At 40.9% G+C, this 14,105-nt stretch overlaps 1 protein-coding gene across 1 annotated transcript; it reads left to right on the forward strand.

The window, feature by feature from the left end:
- The first annotated feature begins 1,541 nt into the window (after nt 1-1,541).
- LOC113033520 (PHD finger protein 6-like) lies at nt 1,542-9,105 on the forward strand. The gene is given in 13 exon segments (XM_026187408.1): nt 1,542-1,697; nt 3,526-3,689; nt 4,003-4,104; nt 5,454-5,540; nt 5,542-5,588; nt 5,754-5,800; nt 6,015-6,086; nt 6,089-6,174; nt 6,274-6,417; nt 6,501-6,605; nt 6,695-6,828; nt 8,033-8,159; nt 8,257-9,105. Coding segments are annotated over 11 exon segments (1,089 nt in total). The 5' UTR covers nt 1,542-1,697; nt 3,526-3,551; the 3' UTR covers nt 8,257-9,105.
- The last annotated feature ends 5,000 nt before the right edge of the window (nt 9,106-14,105 follow it).

Raw genomic sequence — 14,105 nt, forward strand, 5'->3', positions numbered from 1 at the left:
TACAAAGAACGGAGTGGCAGCTCAAGACTTTTGCACAATGCTGTATGTTTTTAGAATAGTTTAAACCACAGGTGTCAAACATGAGGGGATCCAGAATTGAGCTGGCAAAGACTCCAAATTCAGCCCACTGGATGGCTTTGAAAACAGTAAATGAAGGGCATAAATTTAGACCATGCAAGTGTAAGTTTTACTTTTCCTACTGATAAGGGTGTCCTTGACATTCATATCACACTAAAATAATAAAGTAATACGTAAGTAATTAAATGAAATACTGTGGAAATTTCTGGGATTTTTTATAGAACTTTTTCTGTAATTTTACACATTTATTACTTCATTATTTTGTTTATCACCGTTCAGGTCATGTAGAAAAACTGAGGCATTCTCTTGAAATTGTACTTTTTTATATTAAGATATCTCAGGGTTTAAATGCAAGTTACATTTCTTTAGAGTGACAGAAAGGGGTGTTTTACAGGACCGCCCGGCTTAAGATCAAAGTAGGATGCACGTGTCTCATGACATAAAATAAGTTTGACATCACTGGTTTAAACTTTTCCTACTCAGGGCCCCACCATGGTGTTGACATGCATTTTTTAACATATCCCAGACTGTGGTGCCTTAGAGGTCCATTATTGTCCCAGTGCATAAAAACTCAGCTGTGATTAAGCTTGTATTGAGCCCCTTACTGTGCACACTACTCACACGTGATTGCTCAGCAAAGTATCCGGGCAATCATATTGTGACTTTTACAGATGATGCAGCTGTTGCAATTAATGATGAGTCAATGTAGAGGAGAGACGTGGAAGAACTTGTTGGCTGGTGTGATGCAAACAATTTGTGGGAAATTTGGGGAACATAAAAGAGATTGTGGTGGTAGGAGGAGACCTCACATCCTTCAATCCCTCCTCATTAGAGGAAAAGCTGTGGTGACCATAGTCAAATACCTGACTCTGCATATACCCAGCAAACTCAAACGGGCCACAAAACAGACAGTATTATTAAGACAACTGTTTTGTATGATGAGGAGGTTGATCTATCTATCTATCTTTTAATGTGTGTCACAGGGACCAAACTTAGATCCATCTGTAATTACATTACATTACACAGTGTAAATGGCATTTATTTACAAGTCCTTCTTTGATGGTCTCATGTGGCCCGATGATATGTGATAAAAATGTGATAACGTACAAGGTTTAGACACACTTATCTTTGTAGCAATATTACAACATGAAAGAAAATAAATTAAATCAAATGGATTTTTTCTTAGAAGAGACCTTTATTTTTGATAATTTAAAACAAAAATCCCCAAAACATGACAACATGGGCTGATTTTAGCTATAACAGCAGCAACAACTTATATTTAAATTAAAATCAGTACTAGCTTTTACTAAACCTGCATGTCCGGCCATTGTTCTGCTCTGCTTTTTGGAAAGATACACTTCATTAAAGCCATTTCATTTAGGTCTTTTTTAAAAAACAGTTTTGCTTTTTTTTTTTACGCCTGACACGTAAGTTTGTCGTCATGACTTTTATTGTGAAAGCCAGACCCGGAAGTCCTAGCGCCGTGGACATTTTAGCTAGCTTGGTGCTATTGCGAAAAGCACACGATCACTTCTGAAGGACGGAAAGAAACACAGCCGCTGGCCGGAGCACTTTTCCTTCTTTTGTAGCGTTTCGGCGCGATAAGATTACATTAACAGGTAAGCTACGAGCTGTGAATCCACGGCTGGATGATACCCGCTGTGTTTTATGGCCTGTTGTCGTTTCAGGCCGTATTGCTTGCGTACAAGCCGAGCTGCTCGCTTTTCACAGGGATACATCACGTATGGCGCTCTTACTTCGAAACGGTTCGCAAAGACCCGCGCCTGTCATGATAATTTCCCACATTTAAAGGGAAATATTCGCAGTTTTTCGACTTCCAGTGAAATCATAATGTCGAAGAGTCACATTTTCCTGCAACCGACCTTTATTTCTCTGCATGAAAAGGCCTTGGGAGGAACATTTCGCGGCGCTGAGATGTTCGTAGTAAAAATGTTTTCAGTTATAACTAGTTTGGTGGAGAAAGAGTCACACACCCCCTTTAATTCAAAAGTTTGTGGGAGCAATTTCAGTCGCTTCTTATGTTTCGCCCCTTCTCGTCAAAAATCCCCCACAACTATCGTCTTGTAGTGCAAGATTGTGATGTGAGAGCGATTCAGAGAGCAGCAGATGTTGAAATATAGTCTTTTTGGTGTTATTTGCTCGGCCAGTATTGTGTGTTTGCACGCTGAGCTCTGTTGCTGGAGCCGCCGCAGTGAAATCCTGGCCCTGCTGTCATGGCTGTAATGGCTCTATCAAGGCGTCGCAGCGCACCGCTATTGTGATTCTTTTTCTTTCTTTCTCTAATATCTACATAAAATCACCCAGTTTCGTTTGTGGATTGATTATATCTTTTAAGTTTTCCTTTGCTTTTTGGGTTATTTTCCTTTAAAGAATGTGTGCAGAGCACTATGACAGCGGACTATGTGAGAATAACAGCACACGTTTGGGGGTTTGATCCACCTATGCACTCTGAAGAATACACTAACGGATTTGTTTGAATTTTAATAAATTTAGATTAATACATAAATAAGATGTGCATTTAAAATTTAGCTGGCATTGAATCAAAAACAATATGAAACTTGAAATCATTCAAACTCCAGGTAATGCCTGTGTACTAACTAGTCATCACAAATAAAACTGCTATGGAGGACATTATAATTAAAAGTACTCCGGGTTGCATCAGATGTGCTCCACCAGCTTCTGCTGATTTCCCTTCCTTTTTAATCTTATCGAGGCTTTGGATGACTGGTAAAGGTTCCCTGTATCCTCACAATATGGCCTTCAGCCATGACACTTTACAACAGGATTTTATATTTGACTGCCTTCTTCACACAAAAACTGTAGGTGGTTGTTACTTTTTTCCCCTCTCCATTCAGCATCTAGAAAAAAAAAAAAACCCACATGCTCTGTTAGAATAAACTTTATGAGATTCTGAAGTTGGAAAAACTGAAGTGAAATGGGAAATCCCCCCCCCCCCCATTCCTGGCTTTGCCAAGCAGCACTTAAAGCAGGCACGAGCTGCTCTGTTGTGACTTTCCCCCTCTGTTTTGAAGTTACTTGTCTGCGAGTAGTTGAAAGTTTTTGTTTCCTGCTGTTTCTGGAAAAGAGTTCCTCGTGGCTCCTTTCCAAAGCAACTTATGTGTTATTTCACTTAAGTGAGGGCGTGGGGTTGGGGGTGTGTGAGTCCAAGAACGTGGTTTATGCTTAAATATCCAAACTGTAAGTGATGTTTCTATTCATCACTCACTCTTTGCCTACGTTAGCGGTGAGTATCTACTGTCTTGTAGTTTCTAGTTTATGAGCGGTGATTAAACTCCATGTAGACCAATGCATCATAGTGAACATTTCCTTTGATTCCATCCCTGCTAAAAGAGTCTACAAGCTTTTGCAAGTGAAATTTATCTTGTTTTTCTTACTTTTTTTTTTTTTTTTCCTTTTCTAAATTAGATTCACAAACAAAAAAGCCTTTGGCCATGTCAGGACAGAGGAAAGGAGCCGCAGCAGCAGCACGGCTACCCAAATGTGCCTTCTGCAGAACCAACCGGGACAAGGAGTGTGGGCAGCTGCTGATGTCTGACAGCCAGAAGGTGGCAGCCCACCATAAGTGCATGGTGAGGAAGCCGCGTTGTTCTCAGTTTTTCAGCCCGGGATCCGTCATCCAAGCTGCCTACTTTGCAGCCCTCTGCCACATGAGCAGAATAGTGAACAGCTCACGTCTGTTTTTGTTTTTATTTCTTCATGCAGTTGTGAAATGAAATGATTCTTCTCCCATAAATGATCTAATGCCTTTGTGGAAAACTGTACATCAGCAATAGTTAAGAGAAATAATCCCAGAGATGTTCTGTATATCAAATTCATCCTTATATTAATGCTACGTAAATAAATTTCTCATTATTTTATTGCTTCTTTTTCTGTCCTCTTCAGCTTTTCTCTTCAGCCCTCGTCACATCACATTCAGACAGTGAAAACATTGGAGGATTTTCCATTGAGGATGTGAAAAAAGAGATCAAGAGGGGAAATAAACTGGTGAGTACCTACTGTTGTGCTCAGGTCAGCAGATAGGCTGCATCCATGGGTTAGCACCGCTGCCAAATTAGTGTTAAAGGCCCAAATTTTCAGTTCAGAGACTGTTTAGCATCTGAAAGCAGTCGTGGAATCATTCAAGGGAATGACCCTGAGCGCATTTCTCTTTGAGGAAATTGCACATCTGTGGCTGTACAATGCCTGCTTCTAAGTAATAGTTACTAATGCCAAAATGTACTCATAGTTTTTACTGGCTTTTGCTATAATCATCATCATCATTATAATAATGGTGTCTCACCTTTTAAGCTGTGTGTGTGTGTTTATGTAACTATGCAAGTTTGCTACAGAGGACTGGGGTTGATACCAGCTACTATTATTACATTATATCCTCTTTCTTGGCATCTTTAAGTGGGAATGTCAGCTGTTCTCATCCAATAAAAGATCTAAAGCTGCTGGTTCTTCTTGCCTCAATCTGACACACTGTTAAATAAAAAGATGGCTTTTTCCAGGATGCTTTCAAAACTGGTTGTGTGTGTGTCAGTGTGCCACTGAATGCTAATGGGATGCACTGCAGTGGTCTGTAAGTGTGTGCTTGCACTATTCTGTATTTCCTGTATATAAGTGTGAGAGGGGTGTCACACTGAAATGCAGCTTATTTCAAAATGAGGAATTGATCTGCAGAGCTGTGCATTAATAAGTTGCACATGTTGTATTTGACTTATTTAATAATTGTTTTTGTTTACATCATCACTTAGTAAAGAGTAAAAAATGTAGCCTTTAAAGTTGTGCGTTTGCAAACATTTTAATTTGTTTCCCAAACCTTTCTGCAGATTGTCACTGATTCATCTTTTGGATATTATGTTGATGAATCGGCTCATATTTCTGCCTAATAAAACGTTAAATCCCTTCCTTTAAAAGGCAGGTCCTATTTGACCAGTAACTACACGTTTGGTGTATGATCATAAACAACAAAGCATCCTTACATTTTGGGGAAAAAATAATTAAAAAATATTCATCAGTTTTTAAAAATAACGCTCTCTGATCAGTTCAGTGTTCATCTACAGACGGTATGTTATCAGCCGCTCTAAGCTTCCTGTGCTGGTTTTCTTTTAAATTGTATCACATTGTTTTCCTTTTGGTTTAACCTTCCCTGCTGATTTTAATTTGTTCTTCTCTTGAATCAAATCAGCGGTGTCCCACTGGGACATGTTTTTAATATTTTCATATGACACACCAGACCCATAATACTTGGAGCGATCATTTCTCAGATCCACGTATGAATGCGTTACTAATGGATGGACTGTTTTGAATCGGCGTACAAAATAATGTCGCTGCATCTGCTGTTGTTGTAGATGTGTTCTTCTTGTCACCGACCGGGTGCGACCATCGGTTGCGATGTGAAGACGTGCCGGAGGACGTATCACTATTACTGTGCTGTTTAAGGACAAAGCCCAGATCAAAGAGAATCCCTCGCAAGGGATTTACCTGTAAGACTCTTACATTTGGATTCTGCTGAGCATTCCTGTACAATAAACAGTCATACACCCAGGCATTTATTAACTATAGCTGCGCACAGCTGGTCATTAATCTCAACCATTTGTCACTCATATTCAGTCCTGGCGTCTTTAACTGACTCTTTATTCTGATTGTAGCGTTTACTGCCGCAAACACAGGGATGCTTCCCAGGATGGCATTCAAGGTAAAGTTTACTTTAACATCAGTTACACTGCTACTACTTAACCACAAGCCTGTGACATTTATCATTGAACCTGTGCAACAACAGCCATTGTTAGCAGTATTCTGATTTAAAAAACTGTAATCTGTTTTATTGTCAAAACACTTCCACTTGCATGTGTCTTTGTGTTGTTGTGAAGCTGAAATTTGTGAAAACCCGATTTATTTCTTTGTCATAGATGAAGAGGGAGCTGTGGCCGAGGATTCAGACTCGTCGCCTCCACAAAGCAGGGGCAGGGGAAGGTTCGAGAAGGGAGAGCCAAGGCGGGATCTCGCGGCCAGTCAGAAGACACACGCTCTACCTCGTCACAGGCTGCAGATGAGGAGAGCTCCTCTCACGTACGGCAGCGCTCAGAGTCCATAAAACAATACGAGATTCCCTTGAATGGTGTCTGTGCTGGTGTGAATTTTAGCTGATGTGCCCTTTTGTTTATTTAGCGGGACAGGTCACCTCTCCGGACCAGCCCTGGAGACAGCGGCCAGCGCTGCGGCTTTTGCCATGCTGGTGAGGAAGAGAATGAAACAAGAGGCATGCTTCATACGGATAACTCCAAAAAAGTGGCCGCACACTACAAGTGCATGGTGAGAATTCCCGTTCGGAGGGTAATCTGTGGATGTGCTTTTAAAGTACCGCCGGCCTGCATTTAATCTCTGATCTGTTTCAGCTTTTTTCATCGGGGACGGTACAGCTGACCACCACGTCACGGGCCGAATTTGGAAACTTTGATGTGAAAACTGTCATCCAGGAAATCAAAAGAGGCAAAAGAATGGTGGGGACACGAAACAAATAGCAGTTTAAAGTTTTGCATCTAAAATTCGTTTTGACAGAGTTGTGGATTGTGTTGGGTTTTCCCCCCAGAAATGCACGCTGTGTACTCAGTTGGGTGCTACCATTGGGTGTGAAATCAAAGCATGTGTGAAGACCTACCACTACCACTGCGGCCTGCAGGACAAAGCCAAGTATATTGAAAACATGGCGCGTGGCATTTACAAGTGAGCAAAACTTCTCTATTTTATCTTCTGTTTTTGTGTCCTAAACTGCTTAATTATATATTTATTGCACAGTTGTGGTCTCATTATAGTGACAGTAATTGTTAACACACAATTACTTGTTTTTATGTGTGATCATCAAGAGCATTGCAATTATTTTGTAACTCAGTTACTGACATGAATACTGGATCACAAAGATAATTAATGGTTGTCTCAGTGATGTGCAGGGATTTGAATAAGAACACCTTCTGGTATATATTATGTTTATCGTAATCCCGGCCCCAATTTTGTGATCACGACTATGGAAGTGAGGTAGAAAAATTGTGCTCTTAAGACTTTTTATTAATTTTTTAGTGTTGTCACAAAGCATCGAGTGTATCGTGAAAGGAGAATTCCTTCCTTGCTTATTTCTCCTTAAAGTGTTTTTGTTGCTCGTTCAGTACAAGTGTGTGTTTCAGGAAGATGCATCTTTTGATCCAGCAGGATGCACACAGTCACCTCTTTCACGATGTTCAGTACATACCCGATGGTCTGCCAGACGGAGTGCCTTGATAGTTGTGTTAGGGTCGATTTGAGGAGCAACAAGCCACGACAGTCAGCTGCTGGCAGGCTGCCCCGGTTCTGCAATGCAGTTAGCAAAGCGGCTGTTGCCAGGTGGCTAATTTCTGAGTTTGTTATCAGTCAGCCTGGAAAACAAAATGTTAATATGATTCATTACAGTTTTTTTGGAGCTCATGCAGGTTGTTCTGATAAACACCATTCACATGCTGTTTTGAATGACTCCTCATTTTTCTCCTCTCCAGCAGAGGTGAAGAGTGCAGTGTTAGCATGACGGAGGTTGCAAACCATTAAACACTAAAGACTTAAGGCTAAAATACAGCAACATGGTCCTTTTTTAAGGTTTGATAAATGGTGTGCATGGTTTGCAGCTGAGATTGCTACATTATATGGACCAAAGCACTGCTCTATCTACACATTACACCTACAGGAGCTGCTATGAAGCTCCCAGTGTTTGTGTCCACAGTGTTTGTGATGATGTTAATGGGAGAGGAAGTTTGGAGCTCTGCAGTAATGAAATCAGCATAGTGTTGGCGGCGTGTTCAGCACTCACTCTGTGGTTTTCCACTTTCCTGAGTTATTCATCACTTAAAAAAACAAACACATTTCCATAACTTACAAACCCTTTTTGTGTTTTTTGTTTTTTAAGGCTATACTGTAAGAACCACAGTGGCAATGAGGAGAGAGATGAAGAGGATGAGGAACGAGAGAATCGCAGTAGAGAGAGGGCAGCAATCCACCACGCAGGAACACCAACACAAGTGAATGGCAACTAAGTACGTAACTGCTCCTCTGGTTGTGCACAAAGAATTAGTGTAAAAATGTCCGATTGCCATCATTAACCAAACTTTCCTTATGATTTTTGCTTTTTAGGGTGGGTTCAGTTTTAACAGGTTTGGCCCAGTCGGTGTGACGTAGGAAGAAAACCCGAAGAGCGCAAGACCTCGGAGAGAGATTCTTTTTCTTTTCTTTTTTTCCTTTCTTTATACTAAACCTTAGCCTACTCACAAAGTTGTGGTCTACAAGCTCCCAAAGTGTTTCACGTGGACAGGATGCCCCCAGTGTGCACCAGATGTCTTCTTCATGAAACCCTTTTTTTAAGAGTTGAACAGGATGACCGGTGGTACTCGGCAGTGCACTGGACTGCAAAAGCATCATAACAAGCCAAGACTTCCCCAAGTTTCAGCTATTGAACCAATTTTGAAAACTACATGTTAATGTCGGGGAAAGGAGATGATGAACTGATCTTCTGATTGTCACTCACTGCCCATGTTGCCACAAATGACATGACCCACACTTGTTGAACGTCAAAGCGTTGTTTCCTCTTCCCTAGCTTCTAAAGGACTCACTTTTAAGAGGGGTCTGTTTGTTACTAGTGTCGATGACGTTGTGCAGTTTGATTACCTTGTTTCTGTAATCGCGTCTTAAGAATACTCTTTTCATGTTAGCCTTTCTTTCTTGATATGTAATATTTTGCTACTGTATTATCATCATGAGTACTTTTGAATATCTGGATTTCAGACAGTCACAATTACAAGTTTTGCCAGCATGCACTTGGATTTTCCCACTGTTAAAGGTGGCATTTTTTATTTAGCTGCTAAAGGGCCAAGTAGAGCCCTTTAGAGGAGTTGGCTTGACTTTGTTTGATGTACTGTTACTTGTATCTCTACAAATGTATCCATGAATGATTGGAATAGAAAATATTTTTATTTTACACTTTTACTGAGTGAATCGAGTTTTTGTTTTAAAAGTGAGTCTTAAGGGTAGTAGAGACTAGAAGCCCTACACGTGGCCTGTTAGAGTATTAAAAGTGAGGGTTTTCCTCTCTTATTATTTACCAAACAAGCAACGAGAAAAAAGGAAAAAAACAACCCAGAAAGGAGGCAAGAGAAATACAAAAGTGAGTTTTAAAAGTTTAAATGTGACACGCTAGCTGTGAGAACATGCAGGTACAGTCAGGCCTGTATGTTGTTACAGAGTGATGCAACATTTGTTGCTTTAGCTATTTGCCAAAAACGCTGTATTGATGTGCACTCTTTTTCAAAAGGCCAAAAGTTATTGTACTGTTGATTCAAAGCTGTTCCACAGACTGTCCCCTGATTACATAGGTTAGGCTGCTGAAAGGGCTGTTGTATTTGGAGTTGTTTCTGGGATCAACATGAGCTGAAAAAGTCATCAGTGCAAGTGAAATATAGCCATCATTATGCTACAATAGCCTATTACTCACAGGCCAACAGGTACACCTGTTCGACTGCTCAACATAAATATCTAGATCACCAATCACAGGCAGTAACTTTGCCAGTGTATTTAGGCATGCCAACATGGTTGAGACAATCTGCTGATGTTCAAACTAATTATCAGAAGAAAAGTGATTAAAGTGACTTGAAACATGGTGTGGTTCTCAGTGCCAGACAGGCTGATCCGAGTATTTTCAAAATCTGCTCATTTATTGGGACTTTCTCACACAAGCATCTCTCAGGTTTACAGTGAATAGGACATAAAAGGGGAAGAAAAAAAAGTCAGTTCTCTTGGCAAAAATGCTGTGTTGATGCAAGAGGTCAGACTACTTTGAGCTGATTGCAGATGTGCTACAGCAGCAGAATCCCACACCAGCTAAGAACACAAATCTGACGTTACACTTCACATGGACTCGCCAAAATTGGACTGAAGTTTGGAAAAATGTTGCCTGATCTGATGAGTTGATTTCTGCTGTGACGATCTGTTGGAAGGGTCCGAGTTTAGTGTAACCAACATGAATTCATCCTGCCTTGTAACAGCGGTTCAGGGTAAGGGTGTAACAATGTGGGCATCTTAGTACCAACTGAGCATCATTTAAATGCCACAGCCCACCTTACTATTATTGCAGACCTTGTGCATCTCTTTATGAGCACAGTGTAGCCTTTTTCTGATGGCTGTTTCCAGCAGGATATTACACCGTGTCACAAAACTCAAAGCTTTAACTGGTTTCTTGAACATGAAAATGAGCTCACTGTAGGCAAATGGCCTCCATAGCAGTCAGATATCAATCCAGTAGAGCACCTTTGGGGTGTGATGGAACAGAGATTCACACCATTCAGAGATTCACCACTGACAAATTTGCAGCAGCAGTGTTGTCGTCATGTCAACATGGACCAAAATCTCTCAAGAAATGTTTCCAGCTGCTTGTTGAATCTTGTTGAAGAACCCAGTAATGAGTGATTACAAGATCATTTCCATGGAAAATAAAAACCCCTGATAGGAAGCCAAGTAAAGAACGGTGTCTACGAGGAAAGTGTATCATAAAGACAGACTGCCATGAGTGGAAATCCACAGTGTTCGCCACAAGTTACAAACAAATCATCAGTCTGAGGATTAGAAAAGCCAGATTAAACTTGGCTAAAAAAACAACAACTAAAGACGCCCAAACAGCTCTGAAACAGCACAAATGAAACTCAAATCAGCCTGTAAGGGAATGGACAGAGAAATGATGGCAGTGTGAGGAATGAGCATGATGGCTTCTAATGGATTGGGTCTGTGGTGTTTACTGATGATCTGACAGAAGTTAGAAGCAGCCTGATCAGTCCTGAGCTGTCTGCTCAAATATAGACAAATTCAGCAAAGGTTATTGGGCAGTAGTTTGCAGAAAAGATGGACAGTGACTTAAAATATCATGAAAAAGCAACACAAGAATTTCTGCAATGAATCTCAGCCCAATCCAGCTGTAGTTCACTTGAAACTAAACGCTGAAACAAACAACTGAACACAGCTTCAGTAAAGGCTGCACACGTTCTTTGATGGTGGTCATAATTTCCAGACACTGCTGATTGAGGACTGTGGTAAATGTAATACGTTTTAGCAAAAGGCTATGCTTCCAATGCATCTCAGTTCCTTCATTGGAAAATCTATTACGTTCGCGTACAGAGCCAAAGTCACATCACCCTCCATATACCATCAGACATAACTGTATGAAAAATGAACACAGTTGTATTCTCTCAGTTTGTGGCTGTACTACTTTACTATAAGATCTAATTAATTCAGAAGAACAGTCATGTACACTTGTTCCTAAGAAAATCATTGATGGGTGGGTCTTTAATAAACTGAGTTGTAGTATTATAGTGAAAGTCAACAAGTGACTATAGGATTTCTTCCATCATTGTGACAAAATGACCACGGAAAGAAACGGTTTTAATATGTCTGTAATTCTCAACTACTTCCCACTTACATTTTGACCTGTCATTATATTCTTATATACAGAATTTTAGGGTGTGCAGACATTGTGACTTACACATAAAAACAGGTTTCACAATAATGTAACACAACAATGGGTGTTTTGTTCGGTTGTCACCATAAATCACAACAGCATTTTGAACAAGCTGCAGACATGAGAGCAATGACTGACTGACCCCCACATAAAGTGAGTTACAGTAGTCCAGGCAGGAAGAAATAAAAGCATGGATCACTGTTTCAAGGTGCTGCCTCGAAAGAAAAGATTTTACTCTTGCCAGTCGCCTTAAATGATAAAAACTGGACTTCACCACTGCTCTGATTTGGTTGTCCAATTTAAAATCACTGTCCAACTTAAAACCAAGGTCAGTAAGGTTTAAAATAGACTTCCAGGAGTCCCAAATCTACAGAGGACGACTCGCAAGGACCACTGGGTCCAAACACCAACACTTCTGTTTCTTTTAATTAAAATTTAAAAAGTTTAGAGCCGACCAAGCTTTAATGTCATCTAGACATGTCAAAAGAGGTTTTATGGAGATGCCATCCTTGTACTTTAATGGCAAATAAATTTGGTAGTCATCGGCATAACAATGAAATGAGATCCCATGCCTTCTAAGGATGGAACCCAGAGGCAATAGATACAGTAAAAAGAGCAGTGGCCCTAAAATTGAGCCCTGTGGGACACCGCATGACAGAGGCGCAGAAGACGATTCGTAACCGAGAAGGCTGACAGAGAAAGTTCTATTTGACAAATAAGACCTAAACCAATTAAGTGCAGTGCCACCAATAAATAATTCTTAGGTAAAGATGTCTTTCAGGGGGTGCATTTGGGGAGTTGCAGCATAAAACTGCATTTTTTCTTAGTATAGAACTGCTGCGTGCAGTGAGGAATTCCAGAGTGGCAGAGAAGTATGTAGGGCTGGTGCAGGGCATGTATGAGGACAGTAAGACGGTTGTGAGATGTGCAGTAGGACAGATGGGTTCAAGGTGGGGAGGTGAGATTAAATCAATTATCAGCTCTGACCCCTACTTGTTTGTACTGAAGACAGATGCAGTCAGGCAGGAGTCTGCACGGACTATGATTTTCACAGAGAATACAAATCCATAGTGAGAGTAGAAGGTGGGTGGAGGAGAGCCTGAAGAGGTGCAGGTTTGTACTGGAGAGGAGAAGAATGAACGTAAGTCAAAGCAATGCACGTGTTTATACCTGCCTCCCACTCATGCAGAGAAGAGGTGAAGAACAGAGTGCATGCAGGGTAGGAGTGGGTGGAGTCGAGTGTTAGAGGTGATTTGTGAAACCTGCTTCTTAATTCAGATCAAACTGAGGTTATTGTACTCGGCCCTGAAAATCTTAGAAATATGGTATCTAACCAGATTCTTACTCTGGATGGCATTACATTGGCCTCCAGTAATGCTGTGAGGAACCTTGGAGTAATTTTTGACCAGGACACGTCCTTCAACGAACATATTAAACAAATATGTAAGACTGCTTTCTTCCATTTGTGCAACATCTCTAAAGTTAGAAATATCCTGTCTCAGAGTGACGCTGAAAAACTAGTTCATGCATTTATTACTTCCAGGCTGGACTACTGCAATTCATTATTATCAGGAAGTCCTAAAAACTCCCTGAAAAGCCTTCAGCTAATCCAAAATGCTGCAGCAAGAGTGCTGACAGGGACTAGAAAGAGAGAGCATATTTCTCCTGTATTGGCTTCCCTTCATTGGCTTCCTGTTAAATCCAGAATTCAAAATCCTGCTCCTCACAAGGTCTTAAATAATCAGGCCCCATCTTATCTTAATGACCTTGTAGTGCCATATCACCCTATTAGAGCACTTCGCTCTTGCACTGCAGGCCTACTTGTTGTTCCTAGAGTATTTAAAAGTAGAATGGGAGGGAGAGCCTTCAGTTTTCAGGCCCCTCTTCTGTGGAACCAGATTCCAGTTTGGATTCGGGAGTCAGACACTATCTCTACTTTCAAGATTAGGCTTAAAACTTTCCTTTTTGCTAAAGCATATAGTTAGGGCTGGACCAGGTGACCCTGAATCCTCCCTTAGTTATACTGCAATAGACGTAGGCTGCCGGAGGATTCCCATGATGCATTGAGTTTTTCCTTTCCAGTCACCTTTCTCACTCACTATGTGTTAATAGACCTCTCTGCATTGAATCATATCTGTTATTAACCTCTGTCTCTCTTCCACAGCATGTCTTTCATCCTGTTTTCCTTCTCTCACCCCAACCGGTTGCAGCAGATGGCCCCGCTCCTCCCTGAGCCTGGTTCTGCTGGAGGTTTCTTCCTGTTAAAAGGGAGTTTTTCCTTCCCACTGTCGCCAAAGTGCTTGCTCATAGGGGGTCATATGATTGTTGGGTTTTTCTCTGTATCTATGAAGCGCCTTGAGGTGACTTTTGTTGTGATGTGGCGCTATATAAATAAAATTGAATTGAAAATTGAATTATGGTTTGGAGAAGGTGGCACCGACTTAAAGACAGGAGAGTGAGCTGTAGGTGTTAAGACTTTCAT

This window comes from Astatotilapia calliptera, chromosome 2 (assembly GCF_900246225.1).
Source record: "Astatotilapia calliptera chromosome 2, fAstCal1.2, whole genome shotgun sequence".
Classification (NCBI taxonomy): Eukaryota; Metazoa; Chordata; class Actinopteri; order Cichliformes; family Cichlidae; genus Astatotilapia; species Astatotilapia calliptera.